This window comes from Syzygium oleosum, unplaced genomic scaffold, assembly GCF_021117445.2.
Source record: "Syzygium oleosum isolate NSW1041296 unplaced genomic scaffold, Sole_v2.1 Sole_v2.20, whole genome shotgun sequence".
NCBI lineage: Eukaryota > Viridiplantae > Streptophyta > Magnoliopsida > Myrtales > Myrtaceae > Syzygium > Syzygium oleosum.
The window spans coordinates 5,470,625-5,482,955 of record NW_026607504.1 but is presented as its reverse complement, the minus strand read 5'-3'; the positions used below and the strand labels follow the sequence as shown (position 1 = coordinate 5,482,955).

General features: G+C 42.1%; 2 protein-coding genes across 3 annotated transcripts; one reads left to right on the top strand and one right to left on the bottom strand.

Annotated features, from left to right (window-relative positions):
- Positions 1 to 509: 509 nt before the first annotated feature.
- On the bottom strand, positions 510 to 3,118 carry LOC115693209 (uncharacterized). The gene is made up of 4 exons (XM_030620189.2): positions 2,723 to 3,118; positions 2,035 to 2,214; positions 1,095 to 1,336; positions 510 to 890 (listed from the first exon to the last, which is right to left on the bottom strand). Exons 1-4 carry the CDS (start codon positions 3,023 to 3,025, stop codon positions 641 to 643), a joined length of 975 nt encoding a protein of 324 aa, XP_030476049.1. The 5' UTR covers positions 3,026 to 3,118; the 3' UTR covers positions 510 to 640.
- Positions 3,119 to 6,154: 3,036 nt separating this feature from the next.
- Positions 6,155 to 11,972, top strand: LOC115693190 (3-epi-6-deoxocathasterone 23-monooxygenase CYP90C1). 2 transcript variants are annotated; one of them, XM_056320305.1, is made up of 10 exons: positions 6,155 to 6,320; positions 7,059 to 7,372; positions 8,454 to 8,778; positions 8,905 to 9,066; positions 9,141 to 9,413; positions 10,212 to 10,301; positions 10,442 to 10,520; positions 10,659 to 10,765; positions 11,300 to 11,427; positions 11,539 to 11,972. In XM_056320305.1, the coding sequence occupies exons 2-10, from the start codon at positions 7,167 to 7,169 to the stop codon at positions 11,636 to 11,638; spliced, it is 1,470 nt and encodes a 489-aa protein (XP_056176280.1). In that variant the 5' UTR covers positions 6,155 to 6,320; positions 7,059 to 7,166; the 3' UTR covers positions 11,639 to 11,972. The 2 variants fall into 2 exon arrangements, with proteins under 2 accessions (XP_056176280.1, XP_056176281.1); XM_056320306.1 differs by having other exon boundaries at positions 6,161 to 6,320; positions 8,905 to 9,054.
- The last annotated feature ends 359 nt before the right edge of the window (positions 11,973 to 12,331 follow it).

Genomic DNA, 12,331 nt, shown 5'->3' with positions numbered 1-12,331 from the left:
ATTTTTGATATGTTGATAGAGGTTTGGCAAAAAATTAAAGGTAACAAAAGATTAGTTCAATATTCAAATGGATGAGGAGGTAGTACAGGATCTAAAACAAAATCATTTCTTCAATTAATTTATAGGAAAATGGATTGCTTTTCCCCCCCAAATTGTTTGTTTATATGTAATTTTTCTCCATCTCTGATAGAGATATGTATGCACATTATCGCTGCCGTCGAATTGTCTACGGCATGCTTTCAAACTCGCATGTAACTAGTAAAGCATGTGTTCCAACCTCCAATCATTTGCATTTGAAGATTGATTATTCAGGTTCCCAAGATAACTTGCCATGCTAGTTCAGTCAGCCTGCGAATCCACGATGCTCAACATAAACAAGCTGCGAGCTTTACAGACCAAAAGCTCCAGATCAACGTTTAGCGAAGCAAGGGAAGACATCAGGAAGAAAATGCGTGATGCTTTCCATGAAGGACCAAAGAAGCACATGACCATGAAAACGAAGAAGCACATGACAATGAAAACAATCTCATTCTTTTGTTTAACTGACATTGGCGAGTACACTGCACAGTGGAGAGAAAGTGGGGGAGGTAATGGCACATTGAGAAACTTTCTGCAGTATGATCAAGACCAATCAAAGCTGCTATTCAACAGAAAGTTTATGAAAGAAGCTGAGAATTTCATCGCAAACTTGTTGCGCTCTCTCCTCGTGGATGAAACGGTGCCCATCTAGAATGACGACTTCAAGATTGGGAACGAGGTCTTTGAATATCTTTCCTTTAATGTACTCATTGGCACCAGCCGACTCGAAACCATGCTCCTTGTTGCCGACTATGAACTTGGTAGGCACTGTGATTTTTGCCCCATCCCACGGCCCAAGAAGCTCCCAATTCCTGCTTCCATTAAACACACAGTTGAACTCATCTCCCATGTCGATGAAATTTTACTGAATGGGGTCAATTTTGTTACATATGCAGTTGACCAAAACGATAGCGGTTGGGTCTCTTAACAAAGCCAGCTGATGCATGGTCGAGTCGCGGTTCTTTCTGTGAAAAAGTACTTGTGGAGAGAGAGAGAGAGAGATTTTAGACACTCACAAGTCCATAGCTCGGTAGTAGTTGAGAGGGCCAGTGAAACCCGACTCCTGAAACTTGTCAGCGTAGACCTGCAAATCTTCTTCGGTAATCCAGGAGGGCAATGTGGCCGGAGTTTCCACGAAGTCAATGATCTCCATTCCAGGAGGAGCAATTAGTATCTCCTTTTTGTTGTGCAAGAGCAGCTTCTTCATCACCGTCAAATAGTCATATCTCGCAAACGCCCGCTCCGCTCTTCCCGGCTTCTGTTGTATCCAACAGCATGTGGCAGAGCAACATCAATGAACTTGAAGAGTGACTGAGGATAATGATACTCAGTTACTCACAAAGTAGTTGCGTTGCCAATCAAAAATTTGTGCCATGCTCACATTTAAGGCAATTCTAAGCGATTTATACGCTGAAACTGACTTTGTTCACGACTCCATCTAATGATTACTGGAAAACGCGGACAAAGTGTCCACGAATTACATTGGTCTGACCTATAAACCAGTGTAATGAACTATTAGGATCTACACTGACTTAGAAAGCCAATATTTTCTAAATCATCATATGAACTCAATTAAATTTCATTTGAAAGCTCGGTGGAGTGAAGTACTTGACATGCTTGACTTTGAGGCAGTTCTGTAATTTGTTCGCTTTATCGTCTGAGCTAAAGCCTTAACCAGAACCACAACATTCAGAACACTTCTATACGTTGATATACTCATCCTAACATGATTCAGTGACTGGCTACATCGAAATATAGTGCATGACTCAGAATCAAGCTTCGGACTCAGCCATGCCAAACACAAGTGAAACTGAATGAACATCAATCAACAACAACTGAGCTAATAGCTCATCGCTCAAGATTGATGCGAAGTCGCCGCGAGCAGAGTTGAACAGAACCCGAGTTGGGTGTGAGCAACTCAGACTCCGTTTTTGCGGCAAAAAGCGAAAAAAGTACCTGAAATTGAGTGATGAAGAAACCATCTCCGAGCGGCTTGTACGAATCAAGAATTCTGATTCCTGGAGATCTGGGGGAATACGGAGAAGAGAGAGCAACCAGGCCCTTCACCAAATCAGGCCTGAACAAGCTCAGGAACCATCCTGCAACTGCTCCCCAGTCATGTCCCACCACAAATGCCTGACCAAACCACATAATTACGTCCCTAAATTTAGAGCACGACTTACAACACACCAACCAAGAACACCGAAGCTGTGTGTCTTGATATGCCATGTCATTTATAGATTGCATCTCAGCGGGGAGCATTGGTTCTTTTCGTATAACAGTAATTGCTCATCGTAACCATCAAAGTTTTCTACATAGGACAGCAGCAAGATTGCCCTTAAAGCACTTGATAATTCAAATCTGCCCAGAAAAATACAAAATTTTGCTATTTGCTAATTGATATGGTTGTTTTCTTGCGATACCCACAGTTTCAAATTTTCAAATTCACCTACCAATTTTAGTTTTTTCATGAGATGCTTCCTGAAGCTCTATGTGAAAAGTTCTGTTCATGAGTATATTCGGAGCATCGGGTCAACAGATCAACTGACAAAATTTTGCGACTTTTTGCAAGGCCGCGGCGAGAATTCGGTTAAGCAGTCACCAGGAGGAGGACGGGGAGGCGGGGAAATGGAACGTGGCGAACCTGGCGATGACCGAGGTGGTCGAGGAGGCCGACGAGGTCGCCGACGAGGTGGGGGATGGTGTAGGCGGCGGGGCTGAGAGGGGAGTCGGAGTCGCCGTAGCCACGGAGGTCGGGGGCGACGGCGCGGAAGCCGGCGGCGGCGAGGGAGGCCATCTGGTGGCGCCAGGCGTACCACGTCTCCGGGAAGCCGTGGAGGAGGAGCACCAGGTGGGGGCCCTCCCCCTTCTCCGCCACGTGCATCCATATCCCGTTCGTCCTCACCCTGCTGTGGCTCACCTCGTACTCGAACGGCACCGACGACATCCTCGTGCGACGACCAGGCGATGTCCTCGATGCTGCAAGAGAGAGAGAGACGCCAAATGAAACTGTACTTTGTCGGGGACAGAGGAAGACGATGATGATGATGCGGTGGCGGCGTGGAAAGTCAAAGACGACGACGATTTTGTCTTTTCTTCCCCAACCGTCCGACGTGTCGGATGGGCGAAAGCGTTTGGAGCGCCGCCCAATCGAGGAAGAGACGTAGGGAAGCGGCTCGCGGGATTGGCCGACGCAAAAGCCACCAAAAATTTTAAACTATACGATTGTGATTAGCGATAAGCGATTCCAGATTTCTTACAAGTTTCATTTAGAACCTGAAACCTATTCTCAGATATAGATTCCTTGTTATTTGGAATCTAAAATCCACCCGTCAGAACTTGAAATCTGAAATTTACCCTGTCACGGGTTCAAGAGTAGGTTCCAGGGTCTAACAAGTTCTTCTGTTTTTTTTTTAGTTAAACAAAACAAAAATGAAGCCAACAATACCGAACAAGCTTGTCATTCGCCAAAAAGAATACAAACGACTAGTTTTCGTAGCATTACGGTTCAAATAAATGCAATTAAAATGAAAAGTCATTGTGTGAATCGATACTAGAGATGAGTGATTTCATGTTCCGTACAGGTTCCATTTGGAACCTGCCCATGAGAATAGGTTTCTCGATTTTTGGAATTTGAAATCTATCCTATCGCAAGTTTCAGGTTGGTTCCAGGGTCTACCCAGGTTCCACCTCTATTATTAATTAAATAATTGCAATGAATCATCACCTTTAATGACTACCACTTGCTGCTATTATCCACTAATCACAACTTATATTTAGACACACGAAAAATATAAAGCATTAACAAATCATATAATGAAAGTTCAGACTAGTGGTTCCAGATTATAAACTCATCATCTAACGCCATAAAACACCACAGGATCACGTGAAGACATAAACCAAGAAAAAATAAAAATAAAAAACTTGTTTAGATTCCAAGTTCTATGTTCCACATACCTAGAAACTGCAACCTACCCGTCGAAACAGATTTCTCAATTTTTGGAACCTGAAACTTACCCATGCACCTTGGAACCTGAAACCTACAAGTTCTCACTAATCAGGTTCTTAGGTTCCAGGGTAGAACCTGGAACCATGCTCACCCCTAATTGTGACACATTTATCCTAAACGTTTTCACGTGATATCAAAAATTCCAAACTTTTATGCTTGTCTGTCAAAGTTCTGTCAATGGGCACCTTGAAAGCAAGCAATTGAAAAATCATCAGACGAAACTTTTATGAAGGATAAATGTGTTACATAAGTACAATTTTGAGGTTTTTAATGTCACAAAATAAGTTTAAATGTGTCGGAGTGGCTATAGTTTGGGATTTCCATCTTGCAAAAAAAAGTTTAAGATAAATGTGTCATGATAGATATAATTTAGGGTTCTCGATGGCTTTTTTCCCCTAAATATAAATAAAGAAAAGGATTTTGCAATGTCTTTAATTTGGTCGTTCAATGTCATCCTAAACCTATCCATCATTGCATGGGTCCAATTTGAAGTCATGCGTACTTAAACGGGTTGGATCTTGCCCTCCAGTGACTCGAGTTGGGGCTTGAGCTCGAATGCGAAATCTCGAGAAGTCTTATACTGAGATAAATTAAGGACAAGGACGACCTGATCCAAGAACTTAAAGGAGAAAATCGCACACACGAGCTCCGGCTCGGGGTCGGTCGATGAAGTACGCGCGATTTCGGTGCTCGGATTCAATTTGACATTCGATCTTTTTCCATTTCTCCAAATATATATATGTGGTTAATTCAAGCGAACGGTTTTCCATCAAATTCACATGATTTGATCATCATCATTTATCAAATAATTTCCAATTTTCAACTCATTTTTCCAAGGCGGCATCGAACGGCCAGGATCATTCGAGCTTGGGGTCAAGACCCAAATGATTGTTTTATCTTCTTGTGCTGTCTTTCTAGAAACACGTCCAAATCCCCAGCGTAGGCCCAGCCCTTACAGGCCGGCCCACCTCTAAAACCCCCCAACGATTAATCCCGCCCTTATCATCTAAATAATCAATTAAAAAATTCAAAAAAATATGGCGATCATAGTTTTTTAATACAATTCTTTTGAAATTTTGATATTAATAAATCATTGTTACATGGTAGACCGCCTTCTAATCATAAAAGAAAATTAGATCCATATAAAGCCGTTTTAAAAGGCTCGTATCTACGTCGCGGAACAATGGGCGGGGCCTTTTTCCACGCCCTTTTTTTTGGCTCGCACAGTTTCGGAATCGATCGATCGAGCTACCCTCTAAGTAGAACTCATACACATCATCCTATCGCATGCATGCCACGTGACCCATACCAAATAATTGTTTTCGCATCACCGACGCTCTCTTGGAGAATGGGGTCGCCATCTCTCTCTATATTCGGATTCCGGCTGTCATAGATCTCTATCGTGCTGATCTATTCATCTTCAATTCGAAGCATCTCTCTCTCACTAAATTTCACGTATTTTTTTGTTATAAGAATTAAATATTAAATCATATCTTCATCTAATATCGAAAGCTAAAAATATTCTGCCTTTTCCCCATTTCGACGTAATAAATAATTTTTTTTCCCTTTCTCTTCCCATGTTGTAAGAGTGCAAAAAAAAAAAATCACTAGGTTTGCTTCGGTGGCCATCCTCTTATTTGAGAAGGGGGAGGGATAGTTTTAAATATAGGTTTCAACTTCCGCGCTCTAAAAAAAAAATGATAAAAATTCGAGAGTAAGTTGAGAGTTAAAGTAGATCGGATAAAAAAAAATTTAAAAAAAAAGGAAAAATATTCAAAGCAATCTAAAATAGGGAGGAAAAAAAAAAAGGAGAGGAGAATGTGACTACGATGGCAAGGAAATAAAAGAGAAAAGACAAAAGAAAGACGAGATAAAAATAAATTAAGGGCGGGGAAAATCCACGTGCTCTGCAATAATGGAGGCGATGCTAGCAGCCTAACCCCGTATAAGGAGAAGGAAGGCAAGCGCACGTACCGCTGGTTCACACGCAGCCCGACCGAAGCTCCCCTCGCTTACCTTCCCTCCCTCACCACACCAGACCACACCGCCCATGGCCATCACTACTGCCGCTGCCAGCTTTCCTTAACACCCCCTCCAGAATCCCCCCTCCTCCTTCCCGACACCTCCTTCGCTCGGTCCCGTGACGGAGAGGGAGAGGGAGAGGGAGAGGGAGAGGGAGAGGGAGGGAGCATCGCCGGCGTGGGCTGGTTTCGGGCTCTCGCGGGAGCGGCAGGTACGTACGTTCCCGCTCGTTTCTTTGCGGTTCTTTTGATTTCGGGCGTAAGGATTGGATTTAGCAGCCCGCGTCCCAGTCGGTGGCTGAGAGACATGGTTTAGGAGGAGCGGGGGCTGAGGAGAGCCGGGCTCGAAGCCTCGCCGTCGCCGTCGCCGTCGCCGTCGGAGGGTCCGCCGGGAAGGGAAAAGGAGGGAGAAAATGCGGGAAAGTTTTGCGGGGAGGGAGAGGAGAAAAGAAAGGGGGAAGGAAAAAGAGGTAGGACAATGTGGGCGGCTAGCGGCAGCGGCAGCGCGGCCCGCACGTGCGCACGTGGCCCCTCGCCGCCCTCGCCGCTTTCCGAGCACGGGCGTCGGGGGGCGTGCTCGTCTGCGGGAGCCCGCATGGGTCCTAGCCGTGCACCCTACCGAAGAGATGGATGATCTTGAATCCTTGATCTTTGCAAAATCTTAAGTTTCAGTCTTTTTGGAAGTGTAAAAAGTAGTGAAATAAACCCGTTTCATTTGCAATTAGTTTGATGATATTCGTGAGATGTGAGATGTCAGGCGCTTATTACAAATAATTAGGATAATTCTCTAGAATATCGTCTTATATTAAAGATAATTAGAATAATTCTGTTGGTTTTATCTCTCAAGATTATGCAAAATCTCCATGATATATCGAAATATATAGGAAATTTTCACACATTCTATTAAAGTTTCCATCTTACTGCATTGATATCGTGTTTACAGGGTACAGTCAAGTATCGAGAGAACGTGAAAGGCCAAGCAGAATGAGGGTGTTTCTGCCCAGTCAAAATTGAAGCGGCCTGTTTTGCCATTCCCTGATTGTTGGGTTGGGGACGAGATGGAGTGGATTTGGGGAACTTGGTTTCTGGTGGCTGTTCTTACGGTGTGTTGGTATCGACATAAATCGGCGAAGAACAAGATATATGAGAGGCGCGGGATTCCGAAAGGCAGCTCGGGTTGGCCTCTTATCGGAGAAACGCTCGACTTCATTGCCTGTGGATACACTTCCAGACCTGTCAGCTTCATGGACAAGCGCAAACATCTGTAAGTTCACTTATCGTCTCTAGCTGCATAAATTTTTTGTTAATAGCACAGGGGTTCCCACATCTTTCAGTTTGACTAACATAAGTGCATTTATCTACATAAATTTGTTTTCGCGTTCCATATTTTCTCAACCCAGCTAGTTACAACGAAGAAGATCTGTAGTTTCCTGGCTTATGTAGGCCAATGTGAGCAGTTACATTCCTTCGAGTTATGGTGGTTCTTAGACCCTCGTTGTATCGAATCTTGTCACTTCAATGAGTGTGATTGTTTATTCCGTGTATTATTGGATCTCGTCTGAGTTGGCGAACGGGACATATATAAAGCCTTTGTGGGTGTGATGTAGCGTCAAAAATTAGACAATTACCTTGACAAATATCCTGAGAGAGAATGCATGGACAAATGTTATATCCACTCAATTGATCAGCATCATGATAGTGCTCCATTTTTATCCTTGTTTTAAATAACTGTGAGTTCATATTACTAGGAAAACTTCATAGGAATTGCAATAAATATTTGATAGAGAAGGAAGAGCTATAAATAATACCAAAATGAAACAAATGCTTATGTGTTTAAGGATGATGGAAATTGTCGAACAATCATAAGTCTTCAAAGTCATTTCTTCATATAAGCTGTGTAGGAAGAGAGAATGATTTAAGGGGGACCAAAATTGTCAAGCAATCATAAATCGAATGATCATGTTTTTGAAAGGACAATATGTTGATGCATGCCTGCTTTCAAAGTTTTTTCTTGCTCCGGTCTTTTAGCCTTATTGTGTGTCGTGAAATCTTTATAAATATACAATTTCTCCCTGAGAGATATACGAGGAATATGATGCGCTCATAAGTTTCATGTCAAAGGGGAGAGAGTAGTAACATCGTGAGAACAAGGAGCATTTTGAAGGAAGACACTAAAAATCCTGTTGCCTTACGGATCACTGTGTAGATATTTACTCCTATCCCCTCTAATGAGATGATACCTTGTTTCTTTACATTAAACATCCATGCATACAATTCATAGCGGGAAAACAGATAGGGAAGATACTTTTCTTTCGGTTTCTTTACTTCTCTCTCTCTCTTCATAGGTACGGCAAAGTGTTCAAGACACACATCTTGGGAACGCCCATTATTGTGTCCACAGATCCTGATGTGAATAAGGTGGTTCTGCAAAACCATGGGAACACTTTTATCCCTGCTTATCCTAAATCAATTACAGAGTTGCTGGGACAGAATTCTATCCTGCAAACGAATGGATATCTTCAAAAGAGGGTTCACGCACTGATTGGGGGCTTCTTAAGATCGCCACAATTTAAAGCTCGTATAACCAAAGACATCGAGAACAGCGTTAAACGTACTTTGGCTCGTTGGAAAGACATGCATGTGATACACATACAAGAGGAAATTCAAAAGGTCTCTCTCTCTCTCTCTCTCTCTCTCTCTCTCTCACACACACACACACACACACACACACACAGAGGAAATGGACACTTTACATATTAAAGAATGACATTGTGGATTTTCTTTCTGGTTCCACAGATCACATTCGAAGTTTTGGTTAAGATGTTGATCAGTATCAGTCCCGGTGGAGACCTCGACGATTTAAAGAGAGATTTCGAGGAATTCATCAAAGGTTTGATATGTGTACCTATCAGACTTCCTGGAACAAGACTATACAAGTCTCTGAAGGTAAAAGAGCTGGTACAATTTAAAAATGACAATTATCTGAAGCGATTGCTTTTAGATGCTCACCCAGGTTCACTTCTGTTTTGTAGGCCAAGGAGAGGTTACTAAAGAAGGTCGAAATAATTGTTAAAGAAAGAAAACTTTCTATCGAGGAATCAGATGGAAAGGGCACACCGAATGACGCACTTGATGTGCTCCTATATGATAATGGTGAGCCCAATGAGAAGCAATGCCTTCCAATGGACTTTATTTGTGGGAATATCATTGAAATGATGATCCCAGGAGAAGAGACTGTGCCCACAGCCATGACCCTGGCCATCAAATTTCTCAGTGATTCACCTGTCGCTTTAAAGCATTTGATGGTAAGGTGTTTTTTCATCTTTTGTGTGCGATAGGCTAGCATGATGTCTTATGATTTTATTCACTTCTCAGCCCCTGCTTGAAGTTATTGGACCATAGAGTGCTTGAAATGTATGTGTCCTTTCAAGGACAGGAAGCGCTAATAAACTTTTGAGGACTAGATACTAAGAGTTGGTTTCTCTTGGTCACAGAATTCTGATCAGTGTTTAGAGGTAGGGCCAAGTCCTCAACTGGATACTTGACACAGTTATATGTTGTGAGGTTCAGGTTTCGTAACAACGAAGTATGATTCACTATAAGAGAGTTCACACCAATAATCTCTCACCCTGTTCAAAGTCCTTCATGAGGCAAAAATTCCATATGGCAATATTTAATATCCATTAGTTTTATGGATATTTCTTGCAATAGAGGGAGATAGTTATACCTCTTTTAGGCTTTAAGTTTTTCAGGAACACTTTTTGTGTTTGTGGGAAATAAAATTTACTATATCTGCCTTGGTCTAGTGCTCCAGAGACTTTGGCTAGTTAGGGCACAAAATGGTATATAAAGGAATTGTATATGTTATTAAGGCTTGACCCTTTCATAGATAGTTGAGCTAAGCCAACCTTGGCCTTCGGAGGAGAACACCCTTTGTTCCCTTTTGTCACAAAGGTGGTCAAGACAACCTTCAACATGACTTTTCTTGATTCTATTAAATGAGAACAATTCAGTGGATATCACTAGGATTGGCCTTAATCCTTTGCTGCAATTCTAATCGAGATTCATTCACATGCTATTTACTGCTGTCGTTTATCATTTAGGAGGAAAACCTGGAATTGAAGAGGCAGAATGCTGATTCTGGTGATGACTATGGATGGACTGACTATATGTCTTTGTCATTTACTCAAAATGTAAGTATCAATGGGGAGTCATGCGTTACTGGAAAAGGATCAATGGGGAGTCATGCGTTACTGGAAAAGGTCCAGTTTATTTTTAATGAAAATAACTGGAGAAGTATTCACCTCATCTTTGCTTTCTTATATGGTCCCAGGTGATTAGCGAAACCCTGAGATTGGCAAATATTATTAACGGGGTCTGGAGAAAAGCACTGAAAGATGTGGAAATCAAAGGTGAATCTTGTTGTATGTCTTATTTTTTGTCTCTTTAAAAATAAAATTTGCTCCATGGTTGTTTAGAAGGGAAAAATCATTCATAAAGTTGATAAGTATCTTTCTGCATTTATTAAAGCCTCTTTGGTGTTTATGCAGGTCACTTGATACCACAAGGGTGGTGTGTTTTGGCATCCTTTATCTCCGTACACATGGATGAAGACAACTATGAAGATCCATATGAATTCAATCCTTGGAGATGGGAGGTAAGCATCTCTTCTCTACTTGTGCACAGACTAGAGAATGAATCTGATAACTCCCTCCAATCAATAAGCTAAATTATTACATCGTCGACAATTATTGCGGTAACCTCAGGAAGTAAGAGTCATTGAAAGGAATAGTTATAGACGTACGCTGTGGTGTTGAGAAACTCCGATCTTGAAGCACAAGAATCAGTAGTGAGCACATTGATGCTAACTCGAGCAACATACTTTGCATGACAAAATGTTCAAACTGTGTCAGACATCACTGGCCAAAAGAATTTGTATTAAGAGCAGCTAACTAAAACATTACTAGGAACCACTCCCTGTAATTCAGATATTTGAAGGACCCATGTCTTTGTATCGGCCGACATCACCATTCACAAGTCTTGCTGGAAATTAGATTTCCTGGTCCTCAAATCATGCTCAAAGAACTGCTTAAACAATTTAATCTTCTTATTTGCCCGTGACTAAGGCAACTTGGCAGAAAGTAAGCAATTACTCATGCTATATGCTTGCTATGTGATTCATTATTGGCAGAAAACAGGAGCCGCGGTCAATAACACCTGCTTTACACCATTTGGTGGTGGACAGAGGCTATGTCCAGGCTTAGAATTGTCCAGGCTCGAGATCTCAATCTTTCTTCATCACTTTGTCACCACATACTGGTAACCTCTTCCTTCCTTGCCTAGATAATGTGACGGAAAGATCTGCTAATCAGTCATATTGCTTTCTCAAGATCATCTGCCCGCTGCTTATTCTTGCATTCTGCTGCGCAGTTGGATAGCTGAGAAAGATGAGATCGTGTCCTTTCCAACTGTCAAGATGAGAAGGAAGCTACCCATAAAGGTCACACCGTTAGGTGCAACTGTCGTATGATTGGCCAAACACAATTAGGTGGATTTACATTGACAACCAAGTCAATCATAGAGTTTTCAGCGGCAGTAGATGCTCGGGGAGGTCTTGCGCACTTTTTCTTTTTTTTTTTTTGGTCAAAAGGTCTTGCCCACTTCAAGGACCAGTAGTGTAGGCACCTTTTGTATAGCTACAGTTCTTCATGTAATCGAAATGCCATGCACTACAACCAACTGCAAACTATTATTTGTCTTATTTCTTCTCTGAGAAAAGGCTAAGCAATCCTTCTCTCTGATTTTCTGGGAATAGAAAAGGATGGCTCAGGAACACAAGGCAAAAGTTTCCCTTTTTGACGTAATTCGGATTTAATTTTTTCCCTCTCCCTTTTATTAGAAGGCAGCTTCTCTACTAGGAGCAACACGTAGGACTTTGATCCCCACCTTGTCTGCAAAATTCTACTTGATCCTGGGGAAGCCGTAGCAAGAATTTGAAGGACATCTTGTACAATTCAACAGTTGCCGATCACAGGCATATGTCAAATATTAACGTTCCCTACAGCAACAAACCTCCAAATATTTATTCGCAGAGCCCTGCAATCCTCAATCATGGGGAAGTAACACTGTGCTGAAGCAATTGCAACCCTACAACCTGCTTCACCTTTATTCCACTTATTCCGCCCAATGAATTCCTTTTCTTGGTGAGTACACGGCAAATACT

Excerpts from the sequence above, each read along its gene's own strand:
- LOC115693209 (XM_030620189.2), bottom strand. The coding sequence starts at position 3,025 with ATGTCGTCGGTGCCGTTCGAGTACGAGGTGAGCCACAGCAGGGTGAGG. Across the intron at positions 1,337-2,034 it reads TCTTCATCACTCAATTTCAG|AAGCCGGGAAGAGCGGAGCG; the intron begins GTACTTTTTTCG and ends TGGATACAACAG. Across the intron at positions 891-1,094 it reads TACTACCGAGCTATGGACTT|GAATTGGGAGCTTCTTGGGC; the intron begins GTGAGTGTCTAA and ends TAATGGAAGCAG.
- LOC115693190 (XM_056320305.1), top strand. The coding sequence starts at position 7,167 with ATGGAGTGGATTTGGGGAACTTGGTTTCTGGTGGCTGTTCTTACGGTG. Across the intron at positions 7,373-8,453 it reads ATGGACAAGCGCAAACATCT|GTACGGCAAAGTGTTCAAGA; the intron begins GTAAGTTCACTT and ends CTCTCTTCATAG. Across the intron at positions 10,521-10,658 it reads GAAAGATGTGGAAATCAAAG|GTCACTTGATACCACAAGGG; the intron begins GTGAATCTTGTT and ends GTGTTTATGCAG.